Source organism: Scatophagus argus, chromosome 12 (genome assembly GCF_020382885.2).
Source record: "Scatophagus argus isolate fScaArg1 chromosome 12, fScaArg1.pri, whole genome shotgun sequence".
Taxonomy (NCBI): Eukaryota; Metazoa; Chordata; class Actinopteri; family Scatophagidae; genus Scatophagus; species Scatophagus argus.
The window spans coordinates 8,694,526-8,710,655 of record NC_058504.1 but is presented as its reverse complement, the minus strand read 5'-3'; the positions used below and the strand labels follow the sequence as shown (position 1 = coordinate 8,710,655).

Sequence of the window (16,130 nt, the reverse complement as noted above, 5' to 3'; positions counted from 1 at the left end):
CAGGCCAAACTACGTTGTTGTTTTGGGGGTTTTTTTTGTGATTTTTCAGCTTGTTGTTCAGCTATTGCTTTCAAAGCTGCACATCTTTGTCATAGTGTGGAAGTGAAAGAAATCTAAAATTGTCATATTTAGAAACTTAGTTACGGTTTTGCAGCTGCAAGCAGGGGTCTGTCGCAGCTACAGCAGACAGTCCAGCTGCAGTCCAGCTCATCCAACATGGAATATTTACACAAAAAATGGTTTGTGAGACAAATAAGTTGCAAGGCCAGTCACATGCTGACCCTGTTAAAACATCCAAAACAGACAATCAAGCCAAGAAAACAACTTGAGTGAGTCACAAATGTGCGTGCTTTTAAATGTACACTTGGCATGCAGGATGGGCCTACATTGTTTGTAAGGGAAGTACAATATAAGTCATGCTAAGCTTGTTATTTTGGCAGCAAACCACATGATACGAGGATGCTCTATTTTAGTTTCCTGTCACTCGACTGGTTGGCAACAAGATCCGCCGTCTGCAGATCTTAAAGGGACAAAAACAATAAGTAACAGCTGAGATAAAGAGGCTAGCAAACAGATGTAAACAATACAGGATTTAAAGAATTTCCCTTCAGGGATAAATAAAGGAATTCTGATCTGATTCTGAGGATTTGAAACATTTTTTAAAAGGTTTGCAAGTGTTTTATCAGCAATGCATGTTGTAACATACATAACTTCTGAATACTACGCAGGGAACTTCTGAGAAAAAGTACAAAATTTACTTTCCACCATTGCCCGGAGGACACTGACCACTAAAGAGGAGTACATGTAAACATTTTCAATTTAACAATACCTACATAACAAAAGGCACAACACAGAGAACAATGATCTCATTCTTCCGCTTTCTGACGGCCTCCCTCTGGTCCCAATTTCTTCCTCAAATGTTTCTTCATGTGCTTTTAATGATGGACCTATTTGACATGGGCATGCATATGCAGGGTGTGGTGTGACAGCAGCACATTCACACCTTCAAGACGTGCTGGCAGAATGGTTTCCAAGCCAACAGCTGGTTGCGGGCAGGGGCTCTTAAAACGTAGAAGAACTATAAAATAAACATAACTTGTTGTTTAATGTTATCTCTATTATGATCAATTATGATGAATATTTAAGCGTATCTTCAAGAAGATGAACCAGTGAACCTGATGAGAAGATTGACACCACTTACCACAAAGCCTTGAAACACAAGCTGTCACGTTGTACTCAATGACCAATCAGATTCTGTGACCCGATTAAACATTTCAGCCGCTCTGTCATTACAAAACACCTTTTTCAGCACTGAAGGGATGGTGAAAACTGAGGCCTGTAGCTTTTCAATATGCTTTGTTTCATTATTTCTATTAATTCATTCAAGAATAATTTTGATTTATGAAACCATTTTAGGATAGTACGTGTGAGGGCAGGTGTCATAAATCCCAAGAGAGACTTTTGTTGTAAGTTACTAAGAAACTGGAGATTTTGTCAACACATAAACAGTGGCTTACCACTGTGATTGATAACAATCTGTCACAGTCTAAGAAACAAAATTTTCTTAAATACATGTGTTTCCTCAGAAGTTTATCAGCCTTCATTTCTACAGCATGTGCTGCTCAAATAGCCTGGCTGCCTTAATTATTAGCACTAGATGGTAACATTAACCTCAGCTTACCCATTTTTTGCCTCAAGTGTCAAGAAAAGCCGTAAGTTGTTAAGTTGTATGTTGTACATGAGATCTTGGAGTTGTGTTTTGCACATGGAAACGTTATTTACCACAGTGGCCTCTAATAGTCTTTGAAATGAAGTCAAACATGATAATGCTGTCTTCTGGTCAGAGTTATGGCACAAATGTCTGGACTCAGTTCTCCACGGGTCCTTCCCAAAATTCAAGACTTTTCATTCTTGTATCCTTGTAGGTCCTCCCAACATGAGGGTCTTTATGTTCACTCATCCTCTTCCATCCAGTCTGATGCCCCTGCTGCTGGTAGAGATTACCAAATGCACCTTTCCCTCTTTTATGGTTTCGTCAAATCACAAAATCACCACATTCATGATGCAAGTTGACGCCTCTGTTTTAAGGAGTATTACTTTAATAAAATAGAAATTATATCAGCTGGTCAAATGTCCAGATTAGAACAAACAAACAAACAAACAAACAAAAAAGCTAAAACATCAAAAAATCACACAAAAGATCATTTTTAAACTTTGAACACCACAGTATCAGCCAGTGAATCATTAAACAAATATATATCCTTCAATTAAAAAAAAATCTAAATTACAGTGCATCCCTCAAGTTGGTATAGCTGCTCAGTGTAGACTGCATAGGGTTAACGTTAATGTGCAAGTCAGCTGTGAACGGAGTGAGTGTAAGAGAGATGACGGTGCTCAGATGATGTTGTGGAAGAGAGCAATGACCAGAGCCATGATGGTCAGCGAGGAGGAACAGATGGACGCGGAGGACCCAGACTCCATGAAGGGCTCTGTGTTTTTAAGCATCCAGTCCTTTTCCTCACGTAGTCCCTGCTTGTCCAGCTCAGGACCCATCAGCCTCCGAATAGTCTCATAGTATTTATTCAGCCACTGAAGCTGGAGGGAGAAAAGATGAATCTCAATAAAAGTCACAAACAAACCTGAATAGGTACACTCAAAAACAATTAAAAAAACCAAGTGTCTTTGTTTAATTCCAAATTAAAAGTACACAGTGGGTTTATGCGCATATAAATGAATAGAAATATATGATAACACTGTTTCATCCTGGTCTAGGGACAGATATGGTGTACCACAGGGATCAGTTCTTGGACCACTTATCTTCTGTATGTTCGTTCTGCCACTTGGACACATTGTAAGAATATTTGAAATTTATGATTGCTGTGTTGAATGCGGTGGATGAAACATAGTGTAAGTAAACGTACCAATACAAGATTGTAAAAATATTCACAAATAAAGGTCCCCCTTCTAAATATATATTTAAGCAAAAATGCAGTACAAAATAAATACAATCTGTGCAAGTATTTTCAGCAACATGTTCTTAAACTATCAAAAGTAAAAGCAGTTGTTCTGAAAGAAATGACTCTTGTAACTATAATAGATATACAAAATAGTTACATATTGTAAGCTACCTCCAATTATTAATCTGAGGGACAAGGTGATTATATTATTATTATTTATTTATTTATTGCTTTTTTGCGAAATATTGGGTAACTTTTGGAGGGCCTCCTGGGACTTCAGTTATTTAAATGAGACCATCTAAGAAGTTTAGAGAGGATATGGCTTTTTGGTAGCTCAGCTGACAGCTCAAAGGCATCTAAAATGTGAGGGGAAATCCAGAAAACCAGAAAACTTTAATCTAATATAAATCAATATATTTTATATGTTTTTTAAAGTAAACTTGAAATGTGAAAAATAACTAATAACTACTACTACTTACTAACCATGTGTATGTAAAAGTCCAGTTTTTACTTCTAAAATGTGTTGGAGTAAATGTATGAAGTTGCAGAAAATGGAAATACTTGAGAAAAGTACAAATACACTATACAGACAAAATAATGATTAGCTCATATTTTGCTGCTAAAGAAAAGTTAACATTTTGTAAACACAAGGTTGTTTTATGATACAAAATATCTTGTTTCCCTTTAAAAAACACAAACATAACACATACAATTGATTTTCACTGTTTTGTTTTCTCCAAGAATGTTTTGGTCTCTGAGCTGAAGAAAAGCTTCAACCTGAGGTGTTAAAGGGGATTTTAAGAGGAAACCTGCTCTATGCAGGAAAATGAAAGATTCGGTTGATGTCACACTCTCTTAAACGGAAAGGTATTTACAAATTAAAACAGGAAACTGTTCATATCTTTGGGGAAGTAAACTTTATAACTTTATGCATTAGCCTGTCACTGCATGGGTGTTTATGTTAATGCTTTGGCTAACCGCGTTTTCTAACCTCCTTTTCGGGGAAAAATGATTTTCAATCTCCAATAACTTCTTGATATACAGAATTCTCAGTAGTAAGGTGTTTATGCTGTCAAAGTACTACCTGTTCTGAGCTGAGGAGAGAGGTGTCAATCAGCTTCCTATCATATGGAACCAGCGACACAGTGTCAAAGGTCAGGTAGTTATTGGCATGCTGAGGGAAAGAAAAGCACATTTACAAAGAAATTACCTTGACAGTTGCTATGTCATGCAATAAAAGTAGGAAATAACTGACAACATCTGATTTTCTATGATGTATCTACCTTTGTTTGTGCAGGTACAATCACAGCAACGTCTTCTATCCGGATCCCAAAGTCATTATCCTTGTAGTATCCAGGTTCTTTGGGAAAATCACCATGAAAGCCATTAGCCTTGAAATGTGTTTTTTAATTTGTTTTTTTTTTTTTTGTTTTTTTAATTTAAAATGACTATAATTTTATCTGTGGCGGCTGCAAATTTATTTTGAAAAAGCAAAAATAAATAAAGAAATGAATAAATAAATAAAATCTCACCTATAGATGTGAACATGCCTGATCTGAAGGGAATGTTGTTGCTCTGAAAGCCAACTGGCCCTGGAAAAACATGTTACAATATTACATGATTAAAATACAGATTACAAACATTAAATAAAAACCTTTTCATTTTCCTTTTTGCACTTTGTTGAATCAAACTTGCTTTACTTCAGTTATACTTTACCCAGATTATCTTCCTGCAGCCAAGCATGACACGTCTTTTCAATTCAAAAGAGAGAGTTAGTTATGGTGTTTCCTGCTTCAAATGTGTGAGGTTCATTAACTTTAGTCTATTTGAATTTTGTCTATGCTTGTGTTGTTGCTCTCTTTGTGAGGAATATATTCTTTAAAATCCAAATCACCAGTGAGAGGATTTGACTTTGATTTGAAGAGCTCTGAATTATTGTCAGTATTGTTATTTTTTATTACTATTCACCATTTTATAGGCTAAATTAAGAAAATGGTGTAAGGATTAATCTACAGAGAAAATAATCATGATTTGCAGCTCTACATAGAGGAGCAATCAGAGTACAGCAAACTAATATAGTTTGTTCAGGATTAAAGTAACATTACTGATCACAGTAACATCCTCTGGGCTCATTTTACCAAACTGAAAATCAGCTTCTTTTGTGCTGATATTAGAACTGGTTGCACTAAAAAAAAATTAAATGTTTGCTTAAACATGCAAATGGCTTGCCAGCTTAATAAAATGTATTAATTGTGTCACTCCCACTCACTGTATTAGCATCACCACAGCATAATGAAATTCAGTTTGATGTAAAACAGCCTCTTGTACATCAAAATGGTGATGCCTTCAGACATCACAGATCATCAGACTCTGCATTTTAATTTTGTTGAAGTAAGATGGATTTATGCTTTAAAATGTGCTTGTAGTGGTTGATGAATATGTCACTATGCTGAACACAATGATCACTTTCATACAGAGGTTATAAAATTTTAAAAATATATTGAAAATGAACATACACTCATGAACTCCAAAGTAGTTTCCAACACCATGACCTGTGCCGTGGCCATAATTCAGGCCCACCTCCCATAATGCCCGGCGACCTAACATCTCCATGTTTGCACCTGTAGATAAAAAAAAAAAATTACAAAATATCCACAGAGAGCCTGATTCAAATATCTCGCTGCAGATGCATTTCTGTAATTCATCCACTCCAAAATGCACGCAAAATGTTGGCCAGTGGACAAACCACAGTGGCCTCTAGTGGTGAAACTAGGAAAGGCTTCCTTTTAAATGTTCACTTTAAGGATGCATGAAAGTTTTTTTATTCTCACCTCTTGTCCCTGAGGGAAAAATGGTTCGAGATATCTCAATGTTTCCCATGAGCACTCGAGTGAAGGCCTCCTGTAAAGGTGGTTAATGACAGGGAAAATGTATTTTAAGGGAATATTTTGGATTATGTGGCTTTCAATTTGGCACGTCAATTTAACAAAATTCTACAGTGGAGGAAGGATTGAGAAAAAGTGATCTACTGATCTTGATTGTTTGGATGATTAGCAATCCCTTGTGTTTGGACAGAGAGAATATCCCTTCAAACATTCATACTCTCAGTATAATATCCAAAGTGTTACCCTTTGCAGTTCTGTGGGGTTTCCCCAGTGAACAGTCCGAGTGATGTCAGTGGTCCCATCTCTGATAGTAGTGAGAGACAGGATGACTCATTTCAAATGCAAGTGATGTGAAGTGAAACTGGGGAGTCTGTAAGCACAGTGTGTTTTTACTCACAGATACTGGCCACCGGAGTCCACCAGGTACATCTCATCAACTGTCAATCTCCGCTTTGCTTCTTCTGTTGGACTGCAACACACAAAAACAGGAAATAGCAGCACTGCTGCAGTTGTAGTGCACTTAAATGATCATTTTGTGTTCCATTTTAAACAGATTAGTACACATTTGATGCACTGGAGTGTATTTATACTGCAGAATGTTGTATATGAGTCTGACAGTGTGTCTCAGTTCTTAGTTTAAATACTGGATGAACAATGAAGGTTTTTGGCACAACTGACTTTGGATGCAGAAATAATATTTTACTTTAGGATCAGTTCGTTGTGGGTTTTGTCTTCTGTCTTTTCATTCATTTATTGGCAGGAAGATGAATAAATGTCATTTAGAATGCATACACTGATCAGAAACAACATTAATCATCTGTTTACAATGCAATGTTCTGCAGGGAAACTAGAGCTCTGGCAATCATGGAGATGTTTGAAAACTGATCAGCAATGTCTCAATGTCTCAACAGACCCTCCAGATGGCAACTTGATCGAGAATTTGTCTGCAAAGTGTAGGAAGAAATGAATAAATCTTACCTGTAATGGGCAAGAGCAGCATTGGGGCCGCTTGCAGAGATAGTCTCAAAACTTGGGCCTCTGCTGTCTTTCTGTTTGCTGTAATGATATTCATATTAGCTGTGAAAACCAACTATGAAGTGAATGTAATTATAACTGTTCTGATTTCCAGTGATTTTTTAAAAATTGATTAGCATTTCTGAGTCTAAACTTTACTGTCAATTTGTTACTTTTCTTGGCTGTAGAGCACTCATGTTCTGACTTGTGCACCTCAGTTCTCCTCCACTTTATGTATTTAGGTGCACACTCACCTACGACACATATTTACATATTCTGAAGCCGTCAGCTCAGTCTCCTTCCCCTGTGGCACCGCCTTCTCCAGCCACATTAGCAGCTGGATGACTGCGACTGCATCCCTCACCTACACAGAGCCACAATGACACATTGTCCAGGAGAGTCTAGGCATCAATCACAACACAAAACATACAGGCGGACAGTTTACACGATGTGTTGCAAGGACGTTCACATGTCTTTGGACAGGGTAATAGATGTATGAGGGTGTATGTTCACTGAAGTGCTCAAGCTCTTGATGAAAACAATTCATAAATGTCCCAAAAGTCAGTCGATGAAGAATGATTAATGACCTCCTGCAATGATGATGTATCATTCAGATGTGTGAGAGGCTGTGCTAAAGTCAGTGCTAATGTGAGCATGTATGTGTGGGCAGTCGTGGATCAGCGGTTAGGGTGTCGGACCCGTAACCGGTGGATGGCTGGTTCGATTCCCCGTCCCGGTGTCCATGGCTGAGGTACCCTTGAGCAAGGTACCTAACCCCCACTGCTCCCCGGGCGCTGCACGCGGTCGCCCACTGCCCCGGGTTTGCTGTGTGTGTGTGCACGTCACTTGGGTGGGTTAAATGCAGAGAACAAATTTTGTTGGAGTGAGTTCCCTCCAATGACAAAATATGTCACTTTAATTTAATTTTAATTTAATTTAATTAATTTAATTTAATTAATGTATGTGGTGGTGTGGTGTGTCCATGAGCTGAGTGTGAGTGTGTGCAGATGACATACGTGTGCCTCCCTCAAGATTCGCTGCTCGGTCTCATCTTTCACTGCTTTAGTCGTCAGCACGGGAGAGTAGGAGCTTGTTGTTAGCTTGTCCTGCATAATGCAAAACAATTACGATAATTCAAAAAAAAATATGTAACTTTTATACTGTTTATACCTGGAGAGACTTTGTCCTCTTCTTTATCTCTCACAAAATACCTTTCCAGTTTAATTCTGTTATTTCTTTGGGTCCATTTACTTCCAAACACTACATGGATGACTGATTTTCTGGCCACTTGGGGTCAGTAAAACAAGCTGTAAACGCAACACTGGCCTCACCTTATGAAGCTGTTACAGTGAAAGGGTTACACATCCAGCCGACACAGTGCAACACTAGCATTTGGTTAGACTGGGTTTGTGTCCAACGTTTAAACTTTATCCAAATTTGATGGAATAAATTTATGTAACTGCCCCCATGGTCAAGGTGAGTTATGGGAGAAGAAATGCATTTTGACATGGTAAGATGCTGTGCAGCAATGATACAGCAATACATGTATGTACTGAGCACATTTCATTCAAGGTAAAGAAAAAAACACAATATAAAATAACAAAGAACAAACCTATGCAACATAATAAATAGAATGAAATAAAATCTATGCTCACCTCTGGTTTAATGACCTCATAAAGTGCATAGTTTGTGTACTCTGTGCCGATCCACACTTTAACACCAGGCTGGGCCACATACTGCCTCACATGATCGAGGACAGTGTCGTAGCTTTTTAGCTGAACACAAAGGGGCCCGACACAAGAGGTGTTCAGGTAGTCCTTCAGTTCATTTGTCACTCTGTCCGTGTGGAGGAAGAGCCTGGTAGAGGTGGTATATGGGATAGCAGAAGAGGGTTCATAAAAGATGAGTGTTACATAAAAACGTGTCTATATGTCCTTATGTTCTAGTCTAGTGTATATGATGGGAGTTGCATGGACAGAGACATGGGAAAGGAAATTTGAAAGGAATGTAATCTTGGGTGGACTTACCAGATCTCATCCATTGTGAGCAGTGTGTAGGAGTAGAAGAAGGGATTGTATGGGATGTCGTTGCCGCGCATATTGAACAGCCCTAGAAATAAAAGATAAATAAATAAAAAAAACATCCCTGACTGTCAACAGCAGCAGCAGCTCACACATTCATTTACATCATCTGCTATGTTCACCCAAGCCAAGACACGCACGTTTACATCTCATGTTTGTGTCAGACATACATGACCTTCTGTGTCTGTCTCTCTCATTGAAAACAGACTCGCTAATTCTGAAATCAGAAGTCGGGAAAGGTGCGAAGCCTAACAGTCATGTTGTTCACTGTTCATCTCAGCTGAATTTCAAATAAATAATATGACTCGTGCTGCTAAGAAAGGATTCTAAACTTTAGTGGACGGAATTCAAAATAAAAATGAAAGTTTATTTTTAAAAAAATCATATTTATATCAGTCTTTTGTCTGTTTAAACATCTTTTTATGGGAAAAGAGTATTGCTCATTTTTTATACAGCTGTGGTCTGTTCTGTATAATTTTGCTAAACAAAGATCTGATCAAGGTATTGCTGTCATAATCCTGTCATAATCCTTCACATCAGACTGCAGCTCCTCAGGCTACAACTCTACCCTTAAAGTCTTGGTTGTACTTGTACTTTGTTTGTTTCTTTGTACCTTACAAATGGAAAGATCTGTTTTTGTGGTGTTGAAGAGGTGCAAGAAGACTCCATAAGGCTAAACACTACTGAATGCAATGTATTTTTATAATGCTCATATCAAGCACATGTTTCAAACATTGAGTACAGTGGATCAATATTATTAGCATTATTATTACTATGATTTAATCCACAGCACGTAGTGAAACTGTAAAAGCATGTTTTACAGCCTAATGGACAAAGTCTGAGTTACTCACAGGCTGTTTCATCCAGCGCTGATAGCAGAAGAGCTGTTGGTTCGTATGGATTGTCCCTTATCTGATTCCGTATGAGCTCCACTTTCATCTGCCAGGTTCTTTCTGCAAAAAAGCATTTTACTTTTAGTTGAGTCCATATGGCAGCTAACACTCGATGCTCATTTGCACGGGATGTTGAGATTTATAATTTTCATTTTCAGCATAATTACTTTTAAACCAGCATGAATCATTTTTTATTTGTTTGATTTAGGCAGGTAGTGCAACAAGCTGAAAACACAACAGCTGTCATATTATTACCCTATAAAGCTGATGAGGTGAATGAGAACATGAGAACATTATCCTTCATTTCAAGTCATGTGGGTGTCTGCCCAAATGTAACTGCAAATCAGCCTTCTTTGGCCTCCACAAACTTGACAGGGAAATATTTGGCCATGAAGCTACTGAATGTCCTACTGTGTTCACTTGCTGTTTGATGCTGTGCAGTTAGTGAACAGTGGGTTTACACAGCAGTGTGTAAACCCACAGTGGGTTTTTTTTTTTTACTGAAAACTAGGTTGAATGCAGATGTGAGAGTGAAGCAAAACAGCTGTGGTTGTTGCAAATTAAAAACAATAAACTGAAAGAGGCAATGTTGCATCTTTGATCCGATGGAAACTTCAGAGCTTGATGACAATCCTCAGTGAGCTTGTCACCAAGAGCAACGCCTTTTACATTACACATAGTCAGTTGACATAATACCTATAGAAAAATATTGATTAGTTCAGCTTCAGGGCCTTACGTAATGTGACACTTCCTACGAAGTGCAGGTACACAGACTTGGTCCTGTCATCTGTGAACTGCCCAGACTGACCAATAAATCAGTGCTTTTCCACATTGTAGTCAAAAGTACATGCAACAAAAAAAAGCACAAACCATTAGGTTTATGATACCCTCTATTTTTTTTTCCATTTGTGTATTCTCCGACCATTAAGACTAATAAGCCCCATGGGTGTCCAGACCACTTCCTTTTCCTCGGGCTTTCCTATCCTCTCAAGCTCTGTATTTGATCTGTCTGCCAGCCATAAAAACATGAACGGGCTGTTTATGGCCGTGTTTGTGGAGCTGCTTAGTGCTGTCTGTTTGCAGGTATTTATCAACACATAGATAAAGGGCACCACACAGGCAGACGAGCAGACTGCAGTGTGTGTGTGTGTTTGTATGTGTGTGTGTGTGCATTACAGACAGAAACACACATGTAACCCACGTTACATGAGAAACAAGAAACCCACGTATGACTCTGTCGGGCAGGCGGGTGAGGCTGTCAGGTGGGATGGGCGGTCTGTCCTTCCACACTTGGTCGACCAGGTTAACAGGGATGGACTTGAGGCTGCGATTGCTTGATTCCAGATTGATGTTGTAGCTCTCCTGAGTGTCTAATGGAGGAAATTGCAGATGATTACACACACTGATGCGACTCCATCACAAGTAAACAGTCTGCATGGCGTCTGGAGGCTCCATCAATAATTTTCCATCTACTTGGGCGAGCACTTTATTGATGTTAACCTGTACTGACAGCAGGGATGGAGACTAGAGACTTACTGAGGGAGAAGACAAAGGGATCAAAGCCAATCTCGCCGCCAGGTGGAACCTCAGAGATGAGCCACTCTGCTATACTGCTGATGGACACTGAAGAACATCACACATGACAGACTGCAGTCAAGCTATTATTGACTGTAGAAGATATGACAGAGTAAACCCAGTTGGCCTACTGTGGGGAAAATGCATCATTGCAATGGGCAAAATGTTTGTTTTTGCCAATTAGATTTGCAACAAATCAAATTAGCACAAATTTCTCTGTCCCAAAAGGTGGACTGTAAAGTTATATGTGTCACTTTCACTGTGATTCAGAGAGCATAAATGGTTTTTGGATGTCAAAATGTGAAGGTTTAAAGATGTAAAAGTCCACATTCTGTGACAGGATGCTGTGAATAAGTGACCCACATCACAAAAGTTAATAAAAAACACAATGTTACGTAATTGTAACAGCAATGAACCTACATCATAAAGTAGAACATCGATGCTTTAAATGATTAAAATTACAAAGCTAAACCAGTTCCTTAAACAACATGGCACAGCATGGCAAGATCGCAAACACAAGCGGCCAATATGAGTTTCCGGCCTCAGAGATTAGGTGAGGGGCTCGGACATCTGGGAGGGGCGCAGAGAAGAGTGACGGCTCATCCACTTCGAGACCAGCTAGTTGAGGTGATTGGGGCATCTGGTCAGGGTACCTCCCAGACGTCTCCCTGGGGAGTTGTTTTGGGCATGTCCATCGGGGAGGAGGTCATGGGGCAGACCCAGGACATGATGGAGGGACTATGTCTCTCGCCTGGCCTGGGAACCTCATGGTGTCCCCCCAGATGAGTTGGTGGAAGTAGCCAGGACCCGGATAAAAGCGATAAGCGATAAAAAACAAGACGAGCATGGCACCATGATTCTTAGCAAGTATTAATCGAACACAAGTGTGTAAGCATGTTTGTTGCTATTTTCAGTCCTTTAGTGTGAGTGGTGTTGCATGCTTGGTATGTTAGGATTTGGCCTGTTTGTCTGCTTGTCCCTTTGGGGGATCAAGACATCCATACTGCACAACAACAACCTGACACTGACAGCCAGTCCCCGCTGGATTGTTGTGCCATTCATACTTTGTTGATTTGCACACATTTTTGGCTCTAAACGGTAGTTTGTTTCCCTGTCCCTCTCCTGTAACTGTTACTTCGCTTGCCTGACTGCTTTTATCTGCCTCACACCTGTTCTCCTGGTATCCAGGTCTCCTTGCCTGCCTGCCTCTCTTGCCTTCTTAAGCTCACCAGCATGCTGGATTTTCCTCCAACAGCCAGCCATCATCTCACCTTCTCTACCTGCTTCAAATACTTCACCTTATTTGTGACAAACAAATATATATATATGTGTGTATTTGGGTTCAGCTGAGATTTGTGACCGTATATCAAACTCAAAATAAACTACAGTGGTCTTATTTATAGAAATGTATGACACTGTGCATCAGTGTTGCTCATATTTGTGTTATTGACAGTGAAGGTCTCTGGCATAAAGGAATAAGATGCATCGAGCGTTGGCCACATGCACGGTCAATATTGCTCTTCTGTCCTTGTGAGCTGCCACAACAAGTGAATTTCCCCACTGTGGGATCAATAAAGTTCATTTTATCTTATCTTATCTTATCTTATCTTGTCTTAGTAGGATTCATTGTTGATTTTAGCCTTGTCATGGGATTTCTTGACAATAAAAAAAGAATTTCAACAGATTTATCTGCCAGGCATTGAGGTATCAACCATTAACTGCAACATCACCAGTTTGTATCAGGTCAGCGACTGGTTGCATGTAAAACCCATCTATCTGTACTGTGTTATCAGATTAATGGTGCATGCTACAGTGGGCTTTGCTCTCTTTGCCAGGATGATGGGGGTCAATATATGTACTATAATTGGACCTTACAAATGTGGGAGCATCAGGGACACAGCATGCAGTGACGTGAATTTTTTTGAAAGTTATTTTTATCCCGTAAAATCATGTAATAATAGGTGGAGCATTTGCCAGGATATCTTTGAAGTGGATCATCAGAACCACAAGTATCTGATCGGAATCCACGTGTCCTGCGTTGTCATAACATATAATCACAATATGATCACCCCTACCATCTTTTTCCAGCTCCCAGTTGCAGTCCATCTGTCTCTCGGCTTGAACCCAGTAGCGGCTGTCTGTCCACAGAGCGGCCTTGGTCTGAGTAACTACTGCTGTGCCTGGGGAGAGGCAGGACAGCAGCTGTTTTATGGACAAGGCAGCAGTGCCAGTGAATTACAAGCAACTATAAATGTCAGCACTGACTCAGAACAATGCGTGATGGGCCAGCTAATCCTGAAAAATGTACTTGTGTGTGTGGGGAGAAACAGGAAGGTAAAGAAGGAAGCAACCTGGTGATGTGTGGTGGATATATAATCAGGGCTTAAATTATCATTCCACTGTTGCAACCTCACATGAGACCCTTAAGAAGCAACAGCAGAGTATATCCCTGAATCTGAATTTTGCTTGACTCTCGACTCTCAGTCCAGAAAATGTAACTTTTCTTTATGGAGTTTGGCATAGGTTTGGCCTGGGGTAAACTTTACTGAAGTGTCATTTGTCCTCTTATCTTTTCATCCATGCAAAAGCTGAGTACAGAGATACATATGATCGTTGTTGATCATTGCTGCGTGAAAACAGATCTCATGATTTATTGGTCGCATTACTCTGTGAAGGAGAACACAGATGAATGAAAGGATGCAAAGATGCAGTGAGTGAAAACGATGAGACTAAATGAATAAGTCCGTATGGTGAGGAGGTGGGATGGAAGAAGAGGAGCTGCGTGACCGCGGCACTCAGACGTGGGGAGTTGAGTCATAGGGAAGAGGAGGAGGAGGAGGAGGAGGAAGAAGATGAGAAGACAGAAAAGGATTGTACCTGCAGAGCCTGTAAAGCCGCTCATGAAAGCCACCCTTGCATCACGTGTTGCGATATACTCACTCTGCCAGAGAAACAGAGTTAGTTAGCATCGCTCTCACTGTTGAAATCAAAATGAATTAACTATGATGGACAGCAGATGTACCAGGTGAGCGTCAGTGCCGGGGATAATGTAGGCAGAGATTTTCAGGGCAAGCATTCCCTTTCGTAAGTCTTGCAGCCGAAGAGTGGTATTTACTGCTGTGCTCGGAAGGTACTGTAACACACACACACACACACACACACACACAATGAGAGAGAGAGAAAGTTGTCAGATTTAATTAAAACCTGAAGAACTGCTGATTCATCTCATCCTGTATCTCCCACTGTAATCATTAACTGTACTGCATGTGCAGTAATCATTAACTGTGACGGGATAACCCTCATGCAACACATTTCATAGTAGGAAAACTGTGTGACATCTCTGAGGTCAATTTTATTACTTAAGTTTTGTAATAAAAAGCACAAAAGTCAATAATAAATTGGATCTTACTGGTGGGGACTGGGAGCAGTTCCTCTCAGTTCCCTCAACTGCAACAGCACCAAAAGAGCTTCCTGAAATGAGAAGCACGTAATGACAAGAGACCTTGGAAAGTGACACTGGGCTGTGGCTGAACCAAGCTGCCTAAGCACATCTTTGTCATCACATCAGCGCAAAGTGCAGCCTTTTTTGGGTAACTTATCGTGCCGAAACGTTTCAGACGCAGTGAGCGTCAGAGCTATCTGTGAAATCTATGCAATTCGAAGCTCAGGATTTAAAGGGACAAAATCTCAGTCAAGGTAAAAAAAAGCAAGGCAAATGTATAAAAAACAAAAAAACATCAAATATCAATCACATCAATTGCAACTTGCCCAATGAAAATAATGCAATCAGTCAAGATAATGTGGCTCCATTCATGTCCACGTTCAGAGACAAGACAGAGCTGTTATCTCCCTCTGAGACGAATTTTATGCATAGAAATCCTCATATGATAACAAACTGTGACATCTGAACTGTTTTTACATTTTACACCACTTCACAGCTTCTGTCTCTACCGTATACCAGCAAAAAATATTGAGTATCACAGTTGCTCAACGAAAGTGTTGACACTTGCAGACAGATTAAGAGGAACTTTTTACCTGTTAGTGCTGTCAGAGACAGAGCCAACAGCCAGTTGAAGAAAGACATCTTGACACCACTAGTCCGCCTGATCAGATCCACGGAGAGTGACTACAACGCAGGTGCTCCGATGTGCATGCAGCGTATATGTGAGAAAAAATGTGTGGGTGTCGGGTGAGAAAGTGTGTGTGTGGGTGTCTGCTTGTAAGTGCATGAGTGTCCTCTCTCTCTCTCTCTTCTTATCTCTGTCTCTCTCCCTCTCTCTCCCTCTCTCTCTTCTTCTCCTCCCCCTTTGCTACTATCTCCTCTCCCTGCAGACCCCTGATAGCAATCATTTACTGCTGCTCTTAGTGGTTCTCAGGATCTTTGCTTTTAAAATACAGTGTGCCAAGCCACAGTGACCACCCAGCTGTGTTTTCCCCCTGCTTCTCTCTGAGTTGCTCAATGTTTTTCATTGTGTCATGATGCAGCTCTGAGGCTGTGGGTTAGGAATTCCCACTAAGATGCAGGGTCATTGAGTAAATATGTTTTCGATCAAACGTTTTTCATCTCAGTTATTTGGGCCAATAAGATTAGAGATGCCAACAGTGCAGCCGAAAAAGGCACATCACGCCGAACAACACCATCAAGCATTTGTCTGCGGACGTGCGTAAATGTAGATTTTCAAATTTTACACATGAATGCATGTACAAGTATCTCTGTCTGCAGAC

General features: G+C 40.0%; 1 protein-coding gene across 1 annotated transcript; it reads right to left on the bottom strand.

Moving 5' to 3' along the window:
* Positions 1-2,020: 2,020 nt before the first annotated feature.
* xpnpep2 (X-prolyl aminopeptidase (aminopeptidase P) 2, membrane-bound) lies at positions 2,021-15,659 on the bottom strand. The gene is made up of 21 exons (XM_046407092.1): positions 15,441-15,659; positions 14,815-14,876; positions 14,428-14,538; positions 14,283-14,346; positions 13,481-13,585; positions 11,367-11,453; positions 11,057-11,200; positions 9,789-9,890; positions 8,884-8,965; positions 8,512-8,713; positions 7,873-7,962; positions 7,111-7,220; positions 6,821-6,898; positions 6,240-6,311; positions 6,086-6,146; positions 5,789-5,858; positions 5,474-5,578; positions 4,490-4,549; positions 4,241-4,317; positions 4,042-4,131; positions 2,021-2,595 (listed from the first exon to the last, which is right to left on the bottom strand). Exons 1-21 carry the CDS (start codon positions 15,487-15,489, stop codon positions 2,395-2,397), a joined length of 2,022 nt encoding a protein of 673 aa, XP_046263048.1. The 5' UTR covers positions 15,490-15,659; the 3' UTR covers positions 2,021-2,394.
* Between the last annotated feature and the right edge of the window lie 471 nt (positions 15,660-16,130).